The sequence below is a fragment of the Micromys minutus genome (assembly GCF_963924665.1).
Source record: "Micromys minutus genome assembly, chromosome: 16".
NCBI classification, from domain to species: domain Eukaryota; kingdom Metazoa; phylum Chordata; class Mammalia; order Rodentia; family Muridae; genus Micromys; species Micromys minutus.
Genome location: NC_137985.1, coordinates 55,176,463 through 55,193,781, shown reverse-complemented (window position 1 = coordinate 55,193,781; position 17,319 = coordinate 55,176,463). Strand labels below are relative to the sequence as shown.

General features: G+C 42.0%; 1 protein-coding gene across 3 annotated transcripts in view; it reads right to left on the bottom strand.

Annotated features, from left to right (window-relative positions):
• DPP8 (dipeptidyl peptidase 8) overlaps positions 1–12,796 on the bottom strand; it is a 53,299-nt gene extending 40,503 nt beyond the window's left edge. Inside the window, exons 1-5 of one of the 3 annotated variants that reach the window (XM_080930729.1) lie at positions 12,616–12,796; positions 10,273–10,409; positions 8,068–8,340; positions 3,392–3,504; positions 2,131–2,304 (exon numbers count right to left, since the gene is read on the bottom strand). In XM_080930729.1, coding sequence (XP_080786855.1) covers positions 2,131–2,304; positions 3,392–3,504; positions 8,068–8,340; positions 10,273–10,288 — 576 coding nt within the window. In that variant the 5' untranslated portion in view covers positions 10,289–10,409; positions 12,616–12,796. Of the gene's footprint in view, positions 1–2,130; positions 2,305–3,391; positions 3,505–8,067; positions 8,341–10,272; positions 10,410–12,308; positions 12,594–12,615 lie in introns of those variants that run through there. The other 2 variants (XM_080930731.1, XM_080930730.1) reach the window with 2 other exon arrangements.
• Between the last annotated feature and the right edge of the window lie 4,523 nt (positions 12,797–17,319).

Genomic DNA, 17,319 nt, shown 5'->3' with positions numbered 1-17,319 from the left:
TAGTGGAGTAATTATAATCTGTTGAATTTTTTTTAAAAAAGATTTATTTATTCATTATATATATAAGTACACTGTAGCTGTCTCCAGACACACCAGAAGAGGGCATCTGATCTCATTGCAGATGGTTGTGAGCCACCATGTGGTTGCTGGGATTTGAACTCAGAACCTCTGGAAGAGCAATCAGTGCTCTTAATCACTGAGCCATCTCTTCAGCCCTGTTGAAGTGTTTTTGACACAGGGACTCACTACAGCCCTTGACTAATCTGGAACTCACTAAGTAAATATGACTGATCTCGCACTCACAGAGATCCACTTGCCTCTACCTCTTGAGTACTGGCATTAAGGGTATATACAACTATGCCTAGCCTGTTGAATATTTCTAAACACAATTTTAAAAATATCATTAAAAACATTTAAAAATTACTTTTATCAATAAAAGAAAGTTTGCCTATAAAATATGCAATGAGGAATGGTAAGATGGCTCAGTGGTTAACCCAAGTTCAATCCCTAAGCCCTACCTACATGGTGGAATAAGAGAACAGAGCAAGGAAGTTGTCCTCTGACCTCCACACACATATACTGAGGTTTACACACAACACGATAAGTAAATAAACGGAAAAATGTTTAACTTTAAAAAAAGATTTACTTTTCATTTTATGTATATAGTATGGTGTCTGCATGTATGTCTGCATGTATGTCTGTGCACCATATGTGTGTTTAGTGCCTGATGAGGCCAAAAAAAAAGCATTGTAACCCCTGGACTAGGGTTACAAACAACTAACTATAACCTGCCACGTGGGTTCTGTAAATTGAGCCTGGACTCCTGGGAAGAACATCTAGTGCCTTAACCACTGAGCCATATCTCTAGGTTGTCCCAAAATTTTTAATGTAATGAAAACTAAGATCAATACAATTCTACCAAAAGAATATCTCTAATTGTCATAAAGAATTACTTAGAATAAAACCAAAAATAAAAGCATTTATTAAGATAATTAGCATTTCAGGGAAACAAAAACATCACCAGTAATAACATCTTTCAAAATCTCTCTCAGCACTCAGAGAAAATGGAAAATAGGGCCATTTCTGTATCTTCCAGCACAGAAAGGATTTTGAGCATTTTAGAAATTGTATCTTAGGGATAAAGAGCATATACTGCTCTTGCTGAGGACCCAAGTTCAATTCCCAGCATCCATGTCAGACAGCTCAGAATTGTCTGCAACTCCAGTTCCAGGAAATCTACAAATGTATACCTCTAGCTTGAGAGCACCTGCACACGCCACCACCACCACCATCACAGAGAGAAAGAAAGAAATTAAATCTAAAAATAAACATTGAATCTTTATATCATTGGAAAAATGATTAACTGCTTTTTTAAAAAATAATTTTATTTTTAGCATTTTTAATTGTGCATCTGTGTCTCTGTGTCTGTGTTTGTTTGGGATTGTGCATGTGCCTGCAGAAGCCAGGGATCCCCTGGAGCTGGAGTTACTGTAGCTGTGAGGCTCCTGTCATTGTGCTGAGAACTGAGCTGCCATTGTCCAGTGCCCATTTGCTTTCTGTTTGCTTCTTTTAATTTTATTTTTAATCTTTATGTGTATAGGTATTCTGCCTGCATGTGTGTCTGTACCACTTGCATGCCTGGTACTCACAGAGGCTAAAAGAGGGTGTTAGATACCCTGGGTCTATGATCCACCGTGTAGGTGCTGGAAATTAAACTTGGCCCTCTGAAAAAACAGCTAGTAATTTTAACTGCCCAGCCATTCTCCCTAGTCCCAAACTATCAACTCTTAAAATTAAAAACTAAACTTAAAGGCTGGAGAGATGGCTCATCGGTTAAGAGCACTGAATGCTCTTCCAGAGAACCTGGGTTCAATTCGCAGCACCCACATAGCAGCTCACAACTGTCCATAACTCCAAGATCTGACAGCTTCCGACAGACATACATGTGTGAAGTAGGCAAAACACCAAAGCCTATAAAATAAAAATAATTAAAAATTTTTAAAAACATTAATTTCTTAGCTGGTAGTAAATCCACCCTTTGGTTTATTTCTTAATTTCCTTTCTGGTTTTGGTACAAATTTTCTTTAGGACCTCAAAACAGTTAACATAGTTACAGTAACTGCAACTTACTGTGAATCCATGTGGTCCTCCATCTTTGATATGGTAAATACCACTACCAGCTTGAAACAGGAATGTTCCGCTTCCTGGGTGGTAATCATAAGCTGCGATTCCCACAGTCCCGATGCGTTTTCTTTCTCTGAGTAGCTCTTCCTCTCGAGAATACATCCCATAGTCTAGTGTTGCCTAGGACAAAAGGAAAGTAACCCAACTGCAGCTTCCTGACAACTGGTCTTTGGAGTTCACTGTAATCCTAGCATCTCTACTGTGCTCAAGTTCACATCCAGTGTGACTCAAAAGTTGAAAGCTACACAGAGAAGCCCTGTCAAAAAGAAGGAGGAGGAGGAAGAGGAGGAGGAGAAGGAAGAGGAGAAGAAAGAGAAGGAGGAGAAGAAGGAAAAAAAAAAGGAGAAGGAGGAGGGAAAAAATGAGGAAGAGGGGGAGGAGGAAGAGAAGGAAGAGAAGAATAAAGTAGGAAGAAGACAAGAAAACAAAAATAAAGCCCATTATCTCAGTAGTTGAGGCCCTGTGCCCACTATAACTAACCATAATTCAGTAGTTTTGCACAATTTGTTGTAGAGCAGAGATCTTCCCAGCTACCTTCGTGGGGATTAGACATAGTAGCCCAGGATACCCAAGCAAGCCAAGAGAATAGACTTTTTGTCTGAAGGAGGTGAGGCATAGAAGGTAGCCTTGCCTTTCTGCCTCTATACCTCTACAGTACTAGAATTACAAGTGTATATCAAGTTCCAGGAGGCAGAGGCAAGAGACCACTGGAAGTGTACAGCCAGCCTGATCTACATACTAAGGCTGTCTCAAAAAAAAAAAAAGAGAGAGAGAGAGAGATAAAATAGGGCTGGAGAGATGGCTCAGCATCATCCAGAGGACCTGAGTTTGATTGCCAGTACCCACATCAGATGGCTCACAACTATCTGTAATTTCAGTTCCAGAGGATCCAATAACCTCTTCTGACATCTATGCATACTAGGCATGAGTGTAGTGCATAAACATACATGCTAGCAAAACATTCATAAACACAAACCAAAACATTTAAAATAAATGAAACGAAATACCAAAATATTGAATTATAATATCTTATGATTTTAGATACAGGAAATCAGTAATTTGAACATCATACATGTAAAAGCAATAAAATGTTTTAATTCCTTTTTATTCACATCTACTTAAAGTATAAAACCTTAGAAGAACATCTGCCTAGAAATAAATGAAGAAATATATAACAAATCACAGAAATAAGAATACTTGATCTTACCTGAAAAAGATCCAAAAGAGGCTTCCAAGAAAGCATTAAGACTGCTGCTCTGTTGATGGTTTTAGGAATTTCAGAATAAAATAGTGTATTTTCTCTGTTCTCACCGGACATGGCTATAAGGAAGAGACAAAACCACAAAACACATTATTATTTTGTAATACTGTTCTTGTTACAATATCAATCGTAAACACATAATATCTTCTACATATAACAATATTTTCTATTCCACAGGAACCAAAATAATGTTATTAAGTAAGGTGTGCACATGGAGATTCCTTGAATAAAAACAATGTTTCAAGCTAGGCATGGTGGCAAAAATTTATAATCCCAGAGCTCAGGAGGTAAAGATAGGAGAATTAGGATTTGAGGCCAGCCTGGGCTAACTGAAACCTTGTTTCAAAAAAAAAAAAAAAAACAAGATTGCCAAAGCATCTAACAGTGTCAGGGCCCACTCTACAATCTTGGCTCTCAGGAATAGCAGAACTGTGAGCTGGAGGGTAGATGAAGAGGCTCTGTCTCAAAGAACTAAGTAAGAGGTAAATATAAAAACAATTCCCCAAGATTCACAGAAAATACTCAGATTTCATGCTGACAATAAAACTTTACCATGGTATGCACACCATGCATAAATGTATAACACATATGTGTAGGTACCCAATGAGACCAGAAGAGGGTGCCACATACCCCTGGAGCTGGAGTTACAGGAGGATGCGATGAACCTGAGGATGTGGGTTCTATGAACTGAATGAGGGTTCTACATAAGAGCAGCAAGTACCCCTAAGCTTACTTAAGAGAGATCACTTTGATATTCAGATCTCAAGATCTCAAGACAAAATTATTAAAGTATATAAGACAACATAAGAGTTAAGACAACTGTCATTTTTCGTCTTTGTTGTTAGTTTCCGTTAACAATAGATGAGATTTCAGTGTGACTTCAGATTTGAAAATTTCTTCTCTTTCTTAACTACCTAAATTGTACTTAGAAACAAACAAGTTCAAGTTAATTCTAGTTTTTCTTCATTATAAAGTTCTGTGACTGTAAAAACAATTATTTTTGGAATTCCAAATGAAAGTATACTTAGTGAAATAACAGGATCTGGTGTGTGATTTGCTGAAAGTCGTTTGCTTTACTGGAGAAGGGAAAAGAAAAGAGGTCTAAACTAACTGGAGCCAGGTCTACTTGGTGAAACCATACAGTGATTGAAGTGGGATTCATCAGGGCAGCATGGAATGAAATACATCCCCAACAGAATAGAAACACTCTATGAAGATGAGAGTCAAGCCAAAACTGTGATTGCTGCACAATCACAAAGACCAGAGTTCCAATCTCAGCACCCACATGACAAGTGTCCCGCTCACCATGCACGCACCCATGCAAGCACACACACACATAGATCTAAATGGAAGAGAAAAGGTTTCTCTACTGAAAAGGTACTACAAAACCTTTTTTCTGCTTTTGAAAAGCTAGAAAGACGCAAGAAAGGAGAAAATGAACCACAGACTAAACAAAATCTATGTGGGAGGGATTCTAAGCATGAAACAAAAGCCACTACACATAAAACACAAAATTGAGAAAGTCATCCACAGTGGAGCACTATTAATTCCTAATTTAGAATGCTGAGGCAGGAAGATTATGTGTTTTAAAACATCTTTAAAAAGACTCATTACTCTGCTCATTTTCCTGGGAGGCCCCATGTGACACTTGCATGTTCAGTCACCTTTCCCAGTTGGCTGTGGAGTCTGGTGTGGCATGTAGCCTTGGAACTGCTGAGATACTTCAAAGTCTTTCAAAGAATGCCTGGGTCCCGTGAAACAATACTATACCAGGCTTACTGATAAAGTTGAGTAGGAATGAGGTTAATTCCCTTCATCCTTCATAAAATCAGGAGTGCTGATAAAAGAAGCAAAGTTTTGAAAAGCTCCAGTCTTGCCCCTGCCCACGGCCACCATTAACTGTTCCCCAAGTCCACTCAAGATGAATTGTGCAAGCTAAACTTAAGCAATTTGTGTTAGATGGGAACATGGAATGTGGCTGTACACTTGTCCAGGTACCATTTATGATGTGGCATTAATAATGTATCTGAATTGCATAAAAACAAGACTCATATCAAGAACAAAGACAAAAACAAAAAACTAAACAACCAGAGAGCCTGGAGAGGTGGTGCACATCTTTAATCCCAGCATTTGGGAGTCTCGAAGTTTGAGGCCACCTTGTCTACAGGGTGGGTTCCTGGACAACTGGAGCTACACTGAAAATTTTTGTCTCAAAAACGAAGTGAAACAAAACAAACAAACAAAAAACAGGCAGGCAGGCACACAGACAGACAAAAATCCCAGCAGAAAATACTTTAATGGATAAATTTCCTCATAATACAAAATAGCTCAAAACATTAAAAAACCACAACTGGGGCTGAGTGTCATAGCATACTCTTTTAATCCCATCGCTTCGGAGGGAGAGGCAGAAAATGGCAGATCTCTGTGGATTTAAGGGCAGCTTGGTCTACATGGAAAGTTCCTGGAAAGCCAGGACTGAATAGTGAGACCCTACCCCTACCCCCACCAAAAAAAGTACCATAACTGGTGTGGTGGTGCTCCTACATAATTTCAGTATGTAGGAGGTGGAGGCAGGAGGATCAGGAATTCAAGGCCAGAATCAACAGAGATCAACAGTGAGTTAGAGATCTTGTACAGACAACTTGACAGAAACACAAACTCTGCAGCCTCTTTGTAGGAGACATTCAGCAGTATCAGTAAAAATTCAGAATTTATACTTTAAGAAATTTCATTTTCAGGAATGACTAATACAGTGACACTATCTTGATTTTTTGTGAAAAGTAGATGATTAGCCCCGTGTGTGTGCCACACACACATACACACACACACACAGACAAGCACATAGTACAGAATCAGGAAGGAGGCTTGGTGAAATCAAATATAGCACAATTACAAAACAGAATATTCTGAAAGTTAAAAAGAACCAATCTTCAATTATGATGTGGACTCTAGAAAATGTCTCTAAAACACACACATAAGGAATGAGGCTTATAAGATGGTGGCTGCCACTGCTGACAAAGTAATCAGTGCAAAGCTGAGGCTGTGTGAAATTTGCATTCAATTATGCCAGTGTTTGCAGGGCAGCCAGGGTATGAGGGATTTCATCCATCAATGTTATGTGGAGCTGAAGAAGGAAGTGCACCCAACTTGCCCACTCTAATCTGAGGATATTTGAGGTGTACCCCAAGACTTACGCCCTCTATGCTTTTGGCCAAGAGAATAATATGTCTCTAAACAACCTAGTGCTGATGATCTAACCAGAGCCCTGGAGAATGTGCTATGTGACAAAGCCTTTAGTGTCTCCACTGAGGATTGTGAGCAAGAGCACCAGAACCTGCACTGTACTGGACTGAAGACCATGTGAAGAAATGTGCTCTTCTGTTCCTTATAATGCTTATGCTGTACCAAAAAAAAAAAATGTTACAAAGGGGCTAGAAGGTTGACACCCAGAGGGGGGCTTCCTGTTCTCAAAAGAGAAGGAAAGAAAGAAGGGGAAGGACTTGCACGAGGATGTAATGGGAGGAAGAGGAAGGGCTGATATTGGGTTGTAAAGGGAATAAATAAATTTAATATAAATAAACACTTTGTTATGATGATGATGATAATGAATGAAAGAAAGTTAAATGAGCAGCTATTCTGAAGGAGGAAACTTCTTTTGAGTAAGGAACTTGCTATTCATAACACAAGCTGCCTTTGAATTCCTGATCCTCCTGCTTCAGTCTCTTCCTGTGTGCTGACATTACAGGTGTATACCACCCCATCCAGTGGGAACCTTTTTTTTAAAAATAGAAAAGTAAATTAGGAGAGGCCATTCAGATGGCTCAGTAGGAAAAGCCACCTACTGCCAAGCCTGACCATCTGAGTTCAGTCCTTTGAGAGCCATATAGTAGGGCAGAACCAACTCCTACAAGTAGTCCTTAGACTGTCTCATGGGTGCTGTGGTATATACACATGCACACACACACACACACACACACACACACACACACACACACACACGTAAGTAAATAAATGCACTTAATAAAAAGAAAAAAAAAAACATAATGACACACCTGTAGCCACAACAAACAGAAGCAAGAGAAGGGAATGTTCAGAGAGGCTGTGAGGTAACTCAGAAGTCGGATGAGTATGCTCTTAACATGCACAGGGCTTTGAGTTCAATCCCCAGCACAGAAAAGAAAAACCATTAAGTGGACTAATATATTTAATTTGAGCACGGAATAAATGGACACAGGAAGAAGAGACCAATACTTGGTTTAAAACAGCGGAAGCTGCAGCTGCCAAGGACAGGAACACACTAAAGGGTTTACAGTTTGTTCTCATCTGGCCATTCGCAGGAAAGGCATCTCAAACAGGCTTTAATCAATTTAATCAAGTCTTAGCTTAATTTCATCTTTGTCAAAAAGATCATGGTCAATTACTTGCTGTCTGCAAGTAAAAATACCTAATAAATCAAAATTAACACAGCCATTGAACAGAAGTGCTTCAAATTAAAAGTGATTTTTTTTCCTTTAAAAGAAATGAGTAACAGACTTGCTTACTACCAAAATCAATTCTGAATTACAGTAAGCACTCACACCTGAGGAGGTGCATCCTTGCTGAAAGTGCAACCTCATACTCACCAAGATAATAAACCCTGTCTGAGTGAGGTCCATCTGGATCTGCCCTCTTCACAAACATAAAATCATGTGGCGCCTTAGCCATCATATAGCCGTGATATTTTCTGGTATCAGTGAGCAGCTTTTTCAGCTGACTCCAAGAATAGCGTTCGACATAAAAAGGCTCCAGTTTGGGTCGATCCTGTGATTCACCATTTCCCTCCTCACACTCTGCAGTTTCAAATATCTCCACACCCAGCTGCTCTGTTTCCATTGCTGCTGCCATGTTGCATCTTCCTGGGAAAACAAGGCACAAGAGGCTGTTTACAGGGCAGTCTTCTATCATATGAATCACAATGAAAATGCCAAATAAATAAATAATACACCTTTCAGCACAGCTGCAATGAAATCTAGTAAGAAAAGCAGTAGTGGTGTCCCCCACCTCCACTCTGTGCTCAGTTCCAAAAAGACTTTTTTTTTCAATTGAGGTCATGTCAATTTCACAGTGACTATAAATCCCTTTGGGAACTTTTTATAAAAGGGTTAGTCCTTGGGTATCTCCTGCCAAAATTCCTTTTTCTTTCCCACAGTGGAAGGAAACAGGCCATGTGCCAGTTGACTGCTACATTCCACTCCAGAGCACGTCAATAGTGAGGCTATGTGCCAGAGGTGTTTTTGCATTTTTAAAAAGTAACACATCCAACAAATGCTGATTGCTGTTTCTAAATGTAACAAATTAGAATAGTAACAACATTGTTACAATAAAATTTTAACAACCTAGGGCAGTAACCTAAGAAAATACATTGTTTTCTCTTACAGAGAGGAACTCCTAACAACTAAACACAGACTGATACATTTTGAACCTGCTGCTCTTCTCTAGGCACTATCAGGTACTTCTGATACTTAGTGTATACTGATAGTTACATGACTAGTCTTCCTGATTATATAATTTCTGATCAAAAAAGGAAAAAGCTATCTGTAAGTACTGTTAATGAATCTAAGTAGCTAATAAAGAAAGCATATGGTATTCACACCAGCATTTTATAAGTCTGTGTCCAATTTAACCAGTTCAATGTCATAATTATTTCATAGCCTCAGAAACTGATTATACTTCCAGATAAACTTTCCCTCTTGATCTTTTTCTGTTATTTAAATGTAACATGAGCAAAGTATCAGAGAGAAATAAACACAACTAAAAGGCCATCATGAAACCATGAAGAGATGTAGCTCAATCCTTTCCACCAACTAAAACAAATTACATTGTGACCATGTTTCACATAAACGTTAACTACTTCTCCAACAATCAATACATGAGTATGTATTTAAAATGAAGTCTTTCTTTTAAAGCACAGCTTTGCATTTAACATCAATTCATACTAAGAAGTTACCTGCAATATAGCAAGTAACTGGGAGGGTGTAAGCTGTGAGTCAGTCCACCTAACTTGAATTACTGGTATGCAAAGTGCTGAACTGGGCACAGCTGGGCATTGTATCATTTTCTGTGCACGATACTATCACTTCTAATGTAACAACAAAATAGTCCAAATACTGTTACATCAGGTATAGTTGTAACACTCTCATCATTGGGAATCTAGGGCTCCACTGACTAAAATCCAGCAGAGAATTGAGATTTTAGACTAACTGGAACTTAGTATCAAGTGACAGTACCAGAGAGTGGTGGCTGTTGGCCCAACTAAAAGCTAGGAGGCCTACTTTCAATCAAGTATGTCAAAGGACCTAGTCTTCTGATGGAGCAAGGGACTAAAATGAAGAGAATCTTTACCAATCCAACTCCGTTTTTTAAACTGAGAAATCCCATCTCTCCTCTACCCCTTGCAAACACAAGGCCAAGGAAAAGAAAAAGAGCAACTCAGTAGACTTCCAGAATTTTACTGCCCAGCTGGAGTCATTAACAACTTTAGTTCTTCTATGTAAAATCTCATATCAACTTCTATTTAAAAACTGGGATTTTCTGAATGGACTGTGCTAGTCTACACACACACACACACACACAAATTTAAAATGACACTCTGCCACTCTGATGACAGTAAATATTCTGCACAACACAGGTTGTGTGATTTTCAAAACTGTTTAACTAATATCCAGAATCCCTGGATACTCTCTCTATACAAATACATCCTCAAAACGCATGGTCCTATCCATCCTCAGCATAGTGCATATATTTCACAGCCCCACCCTCTCCACTTCTGGACCTTCCCTGGTGCCTACCTGATGGTATTTTCATCTGCTCAGATCTCTTCTACTTTCAAAGAGATCATTTTCACCTGGCCCAACTTTAAGCACAGAGCTCTCCGTTCATCCTGATCTCTTCTCACAGGAATCTTTCCTTTTCTCACCATCCAATCCTGCTTACCAGATAAGAGATGTTGATCATTAAAGTGGACCGTATATGGTCAAAATATAAACCTAAAAATCCCCAAATATTTAACTGATAGATTTCCTGTTTGTAATATGTAATGCCTGAATTCTTTTGAATCTCCAATTTGTCACACGTGTGTTGATAGATCTTACAAACTCCCAGGCAAGTCTTGAATTCTCAGTCCTTCTGCTTCAGCTTCCTGAGTGCTGAAACTGCAGACCTTCGCTAATAAGCTCAGCCCTAAAATTACTTTCCCCAGAAATATAGAACTCAAACTGAGTAATGTTCTGACAATAGGTGTAAATCTGGATGCCCAGACACATTAAAGGGGAAATTGTAAGTTTTTAAAATTGCAAAAGTGGGCCAGAGATGGCTCAGCAGTTAAGAGTTAATAATGTTATTGCAGAGGCCCCAAGTTTGGTTCTCAGTAGCCATTTCTGAATGCTCACAACCACCCATAAGATCAAGGGGATCCAATACCTCTGGTTTCTATGGGAACTGCACTCACATGTACATACCCTCCCATATACACACAAACCTTTTTTTAAACGGCATATATAATGTGTGGTGCCAAATGTAAAGCCTTGAATTTGGCAGATGTAATTTATTTCTAGGGCCAAGTAATTGGCTCAAGGTAAAAGCACTTGTGGCAGAAGCCTGAGGATCCTGGGAAAGCCAGGAAAGCATTGGAGCATCTGTCAATCCAGCACCCCTATTGCTGGCAAGGAAGGCATAGAAGTTATCAGCTAGGCTGGCGTACGCAGCAATCGAGACTCTGCCTCAACGAAGTAGAAAAGGAGGACTCCCAACCAAAAGTTATCCTCCAACTTCCACACGATCTCCAAGTCATGTGGGAGTAGAGCCGCGAGCACACACAAGCACACACACACAAAGATAGAATTTATTTCTATGTGCCTATGTTCCTTTTACATAATGTCATATCGAGGTGGTGAGAGAATAAATTCAGTACAATAAAAAATGTGCATTATAGGCCATTGTTTGCAGAAAGGGAACTTGAATTTAATCAACTAAATTGTGTTCACTTATCTGTTTGTAGACAGTGTCTCACTCTGTAGCCAAGGCTAGTCTTGAACTCAAGATCCTCTTGCCTCAGCCTCCCAAATGCTGGGGTTAAAGGTATGCAACACTATACCCAGCTAAAATTTTTGACAAAGATGTCCTATTCATTTTAAGTGTATCCCATTTTGCCTTCTTTTTCTTGCCATAATATTGAGAATAAGTGAGATAGGTAGCTTTTCTAAAAATCAATCACGAAGCCAGTTGACCGTCTAGCTTTGGGGAAAAAATGTGTTATTTTTGCAACAATAAATTCCATGTTGTTATCTGTTTAGACTCCAAGCTCTGTATGCCACATAGAGGTGAGGAAGCTATGTGGCAAGAAGAGGGTAGCAGTCAAGACGCCTCCCTAAAGCCCCTCATTCCAAGAATGACATATAGGATTAAAAAGAGCTTCAGGATTCTTGGGGTGGGGTCTACAGAAATGGCATCCCGTAGCTTTTCACAGTGAGGACCAATCAGTCGTCTAGACCCTACACACCTCACTGGAGTCTAGCCATTTCACTCTTCGGTGTCTACAGCTGAAAAAGTTTATCAGAGGTAAAGGGCTTGAAAGCTATGAATGAGGAAGGAGGAGAGGTGTGGCAGCAAATGTGGCGCGAGGACAGTAGGAACAGCAAGGCTTATTAAAGAGGATGAGCAAGCTGGACAGGAAGGGTAAGGACCCTGTTGCGAATGGGTGGAGCAGAATAGCAGCGAGACAGAGAGCGCGGAAGAATGGATCTACAGTGAAGCAGGAGGGAGGAAGGAACGCGGGCTGGGGAAAAGCAGCGAGTCCAAAGGCGTATCCCATCCGCCACTGGCGGACCTCGGGCGAACCCCTTCGCCTCTGCGGATTTCCGTTTCCTCCTCCGTAAGCCCGGACCGTCCCCGGCATCCCAACCCGAGCCAGGCTCTATAAAGATAACGGACGTGCGAGTCCGAGAGAGCAGCAGCCAGCGTTCAGGGGCGCCTAGGGAACGTTGGCGGCCTCGCAATCCGAGTGTACGCTTCCTCTTCCGGCCAACGGGGCCCAGCCACCCGCTCTCCCTGCGGGAGCGGCCAGAGGGCGGCCGGCCGGCCGGAGCGCCGTAGCCTCGCGGGCGCAGGGGAGGGAGAGCGGGCGGATACTGCACCTTCCCCCGGGCCCGCCCGGACCGTCCCGATGCGCTATGGAGCGGGCCTACGCCGCTTCATGCCGCGCCGCCTCAGCTCCCGTCGGGGCCACAGCAGCTTCCTCGGCGGCGGCACCCGCGGCACCCAGACGGCGGACGAAGGGACTTAAAAGCGGCGGCGGCAGCGAAGACAGCACCGGAGGCCTCGGCACTTCCGGTTCTTCGAGCCCCGCCCTCCGACAGAGGAAGGCTAGCGGCCGGACCAAGAAAAGATGACTCTCATCTCTGTGCGCGAGCAGGCCCTACAGCGCCACTCAGCGACTGGAGGAGGCTCGACAAATGGACTGCCCTGCAAGAGGGAAAACAGAAGGTTCTAAAGATAACAAGCATTCATCCCACTTCTGTTGGCTCCTCAAAGTAGATAAACTCCCTGTTCACCGGCCGGTGAGATAGCTCAGCGGGTACAGGCACTCGGGCCTACAAGATTTCTGAAAGAGCAAACCAGTCATCCATCCAACATCTATATCCAATCTCTCTCTGTCTCTCTGTCTCTGTCTCTCACACACACTGTCTGTCTGTCTGTCTGTCTGTCTGTCTGTCTCTCTCTCTCTCTCTCTCTCTCTCTCTCTCTCTCTCTCTCTCTCTCTCCTGTATTAGAGCAGAACGCCAAAATTCCTGCTTTTTTGAGATGACAGAGGCCGGGCTGGAGAGAGGGTTTAGTGGTTGAGTACACTGACTGCTCTTCTGGAGGTACTGAGTTCAATTCCCAGCAACCACATGGTGGCTCACAACCATCTGTAATGGGATCTGATGCTCTTTTCTGGTGTGCCTGAAAATAGCTGCAGTATACTTATATATAGTGAATAAATCTTTAAAAAAGAAAGAAAGTAAAAAAGAGATGACAGAAGCCGACTATGGCTTTGGAAACCTCAGCATTACACAGGTATGACAAAAACAAAAAGCAAACAAACAAAAACCTGTGAATTTGGATACAGAAATTTGTCTTTTTTAAAGTAATTATTATTAATTATTTATTTTAGGTATGAGTGCTCTATCAGCATGTACACCTGCATGCCAGAAGAAGGCATCAGATCCCATTATAGATGGTTGTGAGCCACCATGTGGTTGCTGGAAATTGAACTCTGGACCTCTAGAAGAGCAGCCAGTGCTCTTAACCTCTAAATCATCTCTCCAGCCTCCAGAACTTTGTCTTTAATGTTAAAGATCTTTAGTAGAGCACCCATTCTTTTTTAGATTAGGGTCTTCTATCTGTAAATGGATATAACAACACGTCATTTAGTTGTGATGAAAAAGAACAATGTCTATGACACTGAGACATGAAATATAGAGAAATAAGCCCAGAAGTGGCTGTTACACTCAGGCAGGTCCCTTGACCCATCATTTCTTTCCTAATCTACATTGTACATTAGCTGAGGGAAAGATAAAAATGTAGTTTAAGGTAGCTGGGAAAGTAGGCAGAGACCAGACTGGTGGAGAAGCTACACTTCCCCTGTTTCCTGTTATTGTATTTGGAAATTATTTGTTATTGGGATTGTTGTAATGACACTAAGGATCCACAGGCACCATGTCCCACTGCAGTGTGTACTAACCCATATAGGGTTAAAGGAGTCTTCCCTCTAATTTTTTTGAGGTTGAACTTCCTAAAAGAAAGGACAGAGGTTTTCTCTGAGTATCTCTGACCTGAGAGTTGGTTTTAAGACTTTAAGTACACACACCTACCCCATTATCAAAATACAATGAGCTAGCTATCTTGAACTTCCTTTGTGCTCGAGGATTCTCTACCATTTGCTGACACTGTTCTCAAATCTGGACCACAAAAAATGAGGGAAAAGGATAAATTTCCAGATTTTTATGCAGTTTGTATCCTCATAGTGAATTAGAAGACAGGTCTGGTGTTACAGGCTGAAAATCCCAGTACTCAGGAAGGTGAGGCAGGAGGATCCTGAGTTCAGGACCAATCTGGACAATTTAGTTAGAGAGAGAGAGAGAGAGAGAGAGAGAGAGAGAGAGTGTCAGACTCAGATTTATAAGTTTTCAGAGTTATTTTCTCTCTCCTATACAATGGTTAAGATGGACAAACAAACCCTCCCTTGACTAGGTATGTAGCTTAGTGGTAGGATGGGTGTCACAGCAGGGTGTGCTGGCTTGCACCTATAGTTCCCATTTGGGAAACTAGATAAGAGGGCTTCTGTGAGTTTGAGGTTAGCTTAAGCTATCCAGTGAGATGAAAGCTAGCCTAGCTGATATAGTGCATTCTGGACCAGAGAAGCTTTGCTATAGAGTATGGCCATGTCTCTAGCTCCTCTTCTTTCCCCTCACAGAAAAGTGCTTGGCTCATCTGAAGCCCTGAGCTCAATCCCCCAGACCAAAGCTTATGAACAGCCCTCAAACTCTGATGGAGCTGTAGGGCAATGTCTGTAGCACAGAATCTTGGCAACAACACCTGCATCCATACAGCTACAGAGCAAAGGTTCTAGTCAGAGCTTATCTGGGTCTTAGTGGAGAATGTAGCAAGTTTGTGAGGAATTCTAAGCAGTCTCCCCTGGAAAACTGCTAGAAAGATGCCTCTCACCCTGCAGTTTCTTATAGCCTATGGTTTTCTTTTCCCCTCCCCAGGAACATAAAAGCCACTTAGCACAATCAACAATTGTCTCTCCTGGGGTGGGTGTCCCGTAACTCCCATCTCAGGGGCAGGTGTCCCATAGTTCATGTCTCAGGGGTGGATGTCCCATAATTCATGCCCCTCTTTTGTTTCAGCACAGTCTTTTTCAATGTGCCTGTCAAGAACCCTGAGAAATGCCAGGCATAGTGGTGCACACATTTAACCCCAGCATTCGGAAGTAAAGACTGGGAAGTATATGTGAATTTGAGACCAGCCAGGTGTACAAAGTGAGCTTCAGGTCAAACAGAACTAACACAGAGGCAACTGTCTCAAAAAAAAAAAAAAAAAAAAAAAACCAAACCACCACTACCACCACCACCACCAACAACACCCCCAAGAAGCTTGCCTGATTCCTTTGTGCAGACTTTATGTGAACATGTGAGTGAGAGGCTAAACCTAAGTGTATCATATATCTCTATTGGCCAAGCAAGTCAGGCCTTGCCAAGTCTTGTTAAATGTTATTGTTAAAGCACAGCTGGTTCAATGCTGCCCTGTAGTCTTGGCACTCAACAGGAAAAGACAAGTTACCTAGGGTGTGAAGCATGACTAAGAGAGCACAGCAGGAATGGGGGTTGGAAAGGTAGCTTAGCAGTTAAGAACACTTGATCTAGGGCTGGAGAGATGGCTCAGTGGTTAAGAACACTTACTGTTGAAGAAGACCTAGGTTCAATTCCCAGCACCCATATGACAGCTCATACCTGTCTGTAACTCTGGTTCCAGGACTTCTGACACCCTCACACAGACTTGTGTTCAGAGAAAACACCAATGAACATCAAATAAAATTTTTTTGTCCTTATTTTTTTAAAAGAGGACATTGGGGAGCAGCGCCTTTGAGGTCCCGTGGGTCTGTGTCTTGCTTCAACAGTGTTTGAACGGAACAGACCCGGGGGCTCCCATCTTAGCTTCCAGCTGCCCTACAAGTCTCTCCAGTCGCAGCCTCCCGGACCATCTTCTTGCCGTCTCCGGCTCCTAGGACCAACCAACACCGTCTTCGCGGTCTGCCCCGTACTCTGGACCAGCCATGACGCCTCCTACACCTACCTCTCTCTGGACTTCTTCCGAGAATTGGCCAAGGAGAAGCGCGAGAGCACTGAGCGTCTCCTCAAGTTGCAGAACTCTTCCAGGATGTGCAGAAGCCATCTCAAGATGAGTGGGGTAAAACTCTGGAGGCCATGGAAGCTGCCTTGGCCCTGGAGAAGAGCCTGAACCAGGCCATCTTGGATCTGCATGCCCTGGGTTCTGCCCGCGCAGACCCACATCTCTGTGACTTCCTGGAAAGCCACTTTCTGGATAAGGAGGTGAAGCTCATCAAGAAGATGGGCAACCACCTGACCAACCTCCGTCGGCTGGCAGGGCCACAGCCAGCGCAGACTGGCGTGCCCCAGGGATCTCTGGGCGAGTATCTCTTTGAGCGCCTCACTCTCAAACACAACTAGGAGGCCTCTGTGCCTTCCGAGGGGCTCCCTCCTCTGCTGTACCAGCCGCCTCAGGACCTCCACCCGAATGAACCTCTAAAGCCACTAGGCCGCTTTGTAACTGCCCTGGAGCCTCTTTCAAGTCTTGGACCAAGAAAAAAAATAAAGCTTTTTGAAGCAGCAAAAAAAAAAAAAAAAAAAAAAAAAAGAGGACATTGGACCCCATTATAGATGGTTGTAAGCTACAATGTGGTTGCTGGGATTTGAACTCAGAATCTCTGGAAGAGCAGTCAGTACTCCTAACCACTGAGCTATCTCTCCAACCCTCAAATAAAAATTTAAAAAGAACCTTTAAAGCTCTTGTTGGGTTCCCAGCACCCATACAATGGCTCAGATAACACTACTTCCATGGAATCCAGTGAATCTGATGCCCTTGTGGCCTCCTTGGCACAAGGAACTCACATAGCGACTAAACACTGATGTAGATAAACACATATACATATAATAAAAACAAATCAATCCTCTTTAAAGATAGATGAAGGGCGGGGACTGAGAGGGATATAAACTGAATGAATAAATAATTTAATGAGAAAAATATAACATATCATCTGCCCACATGCAGATTAA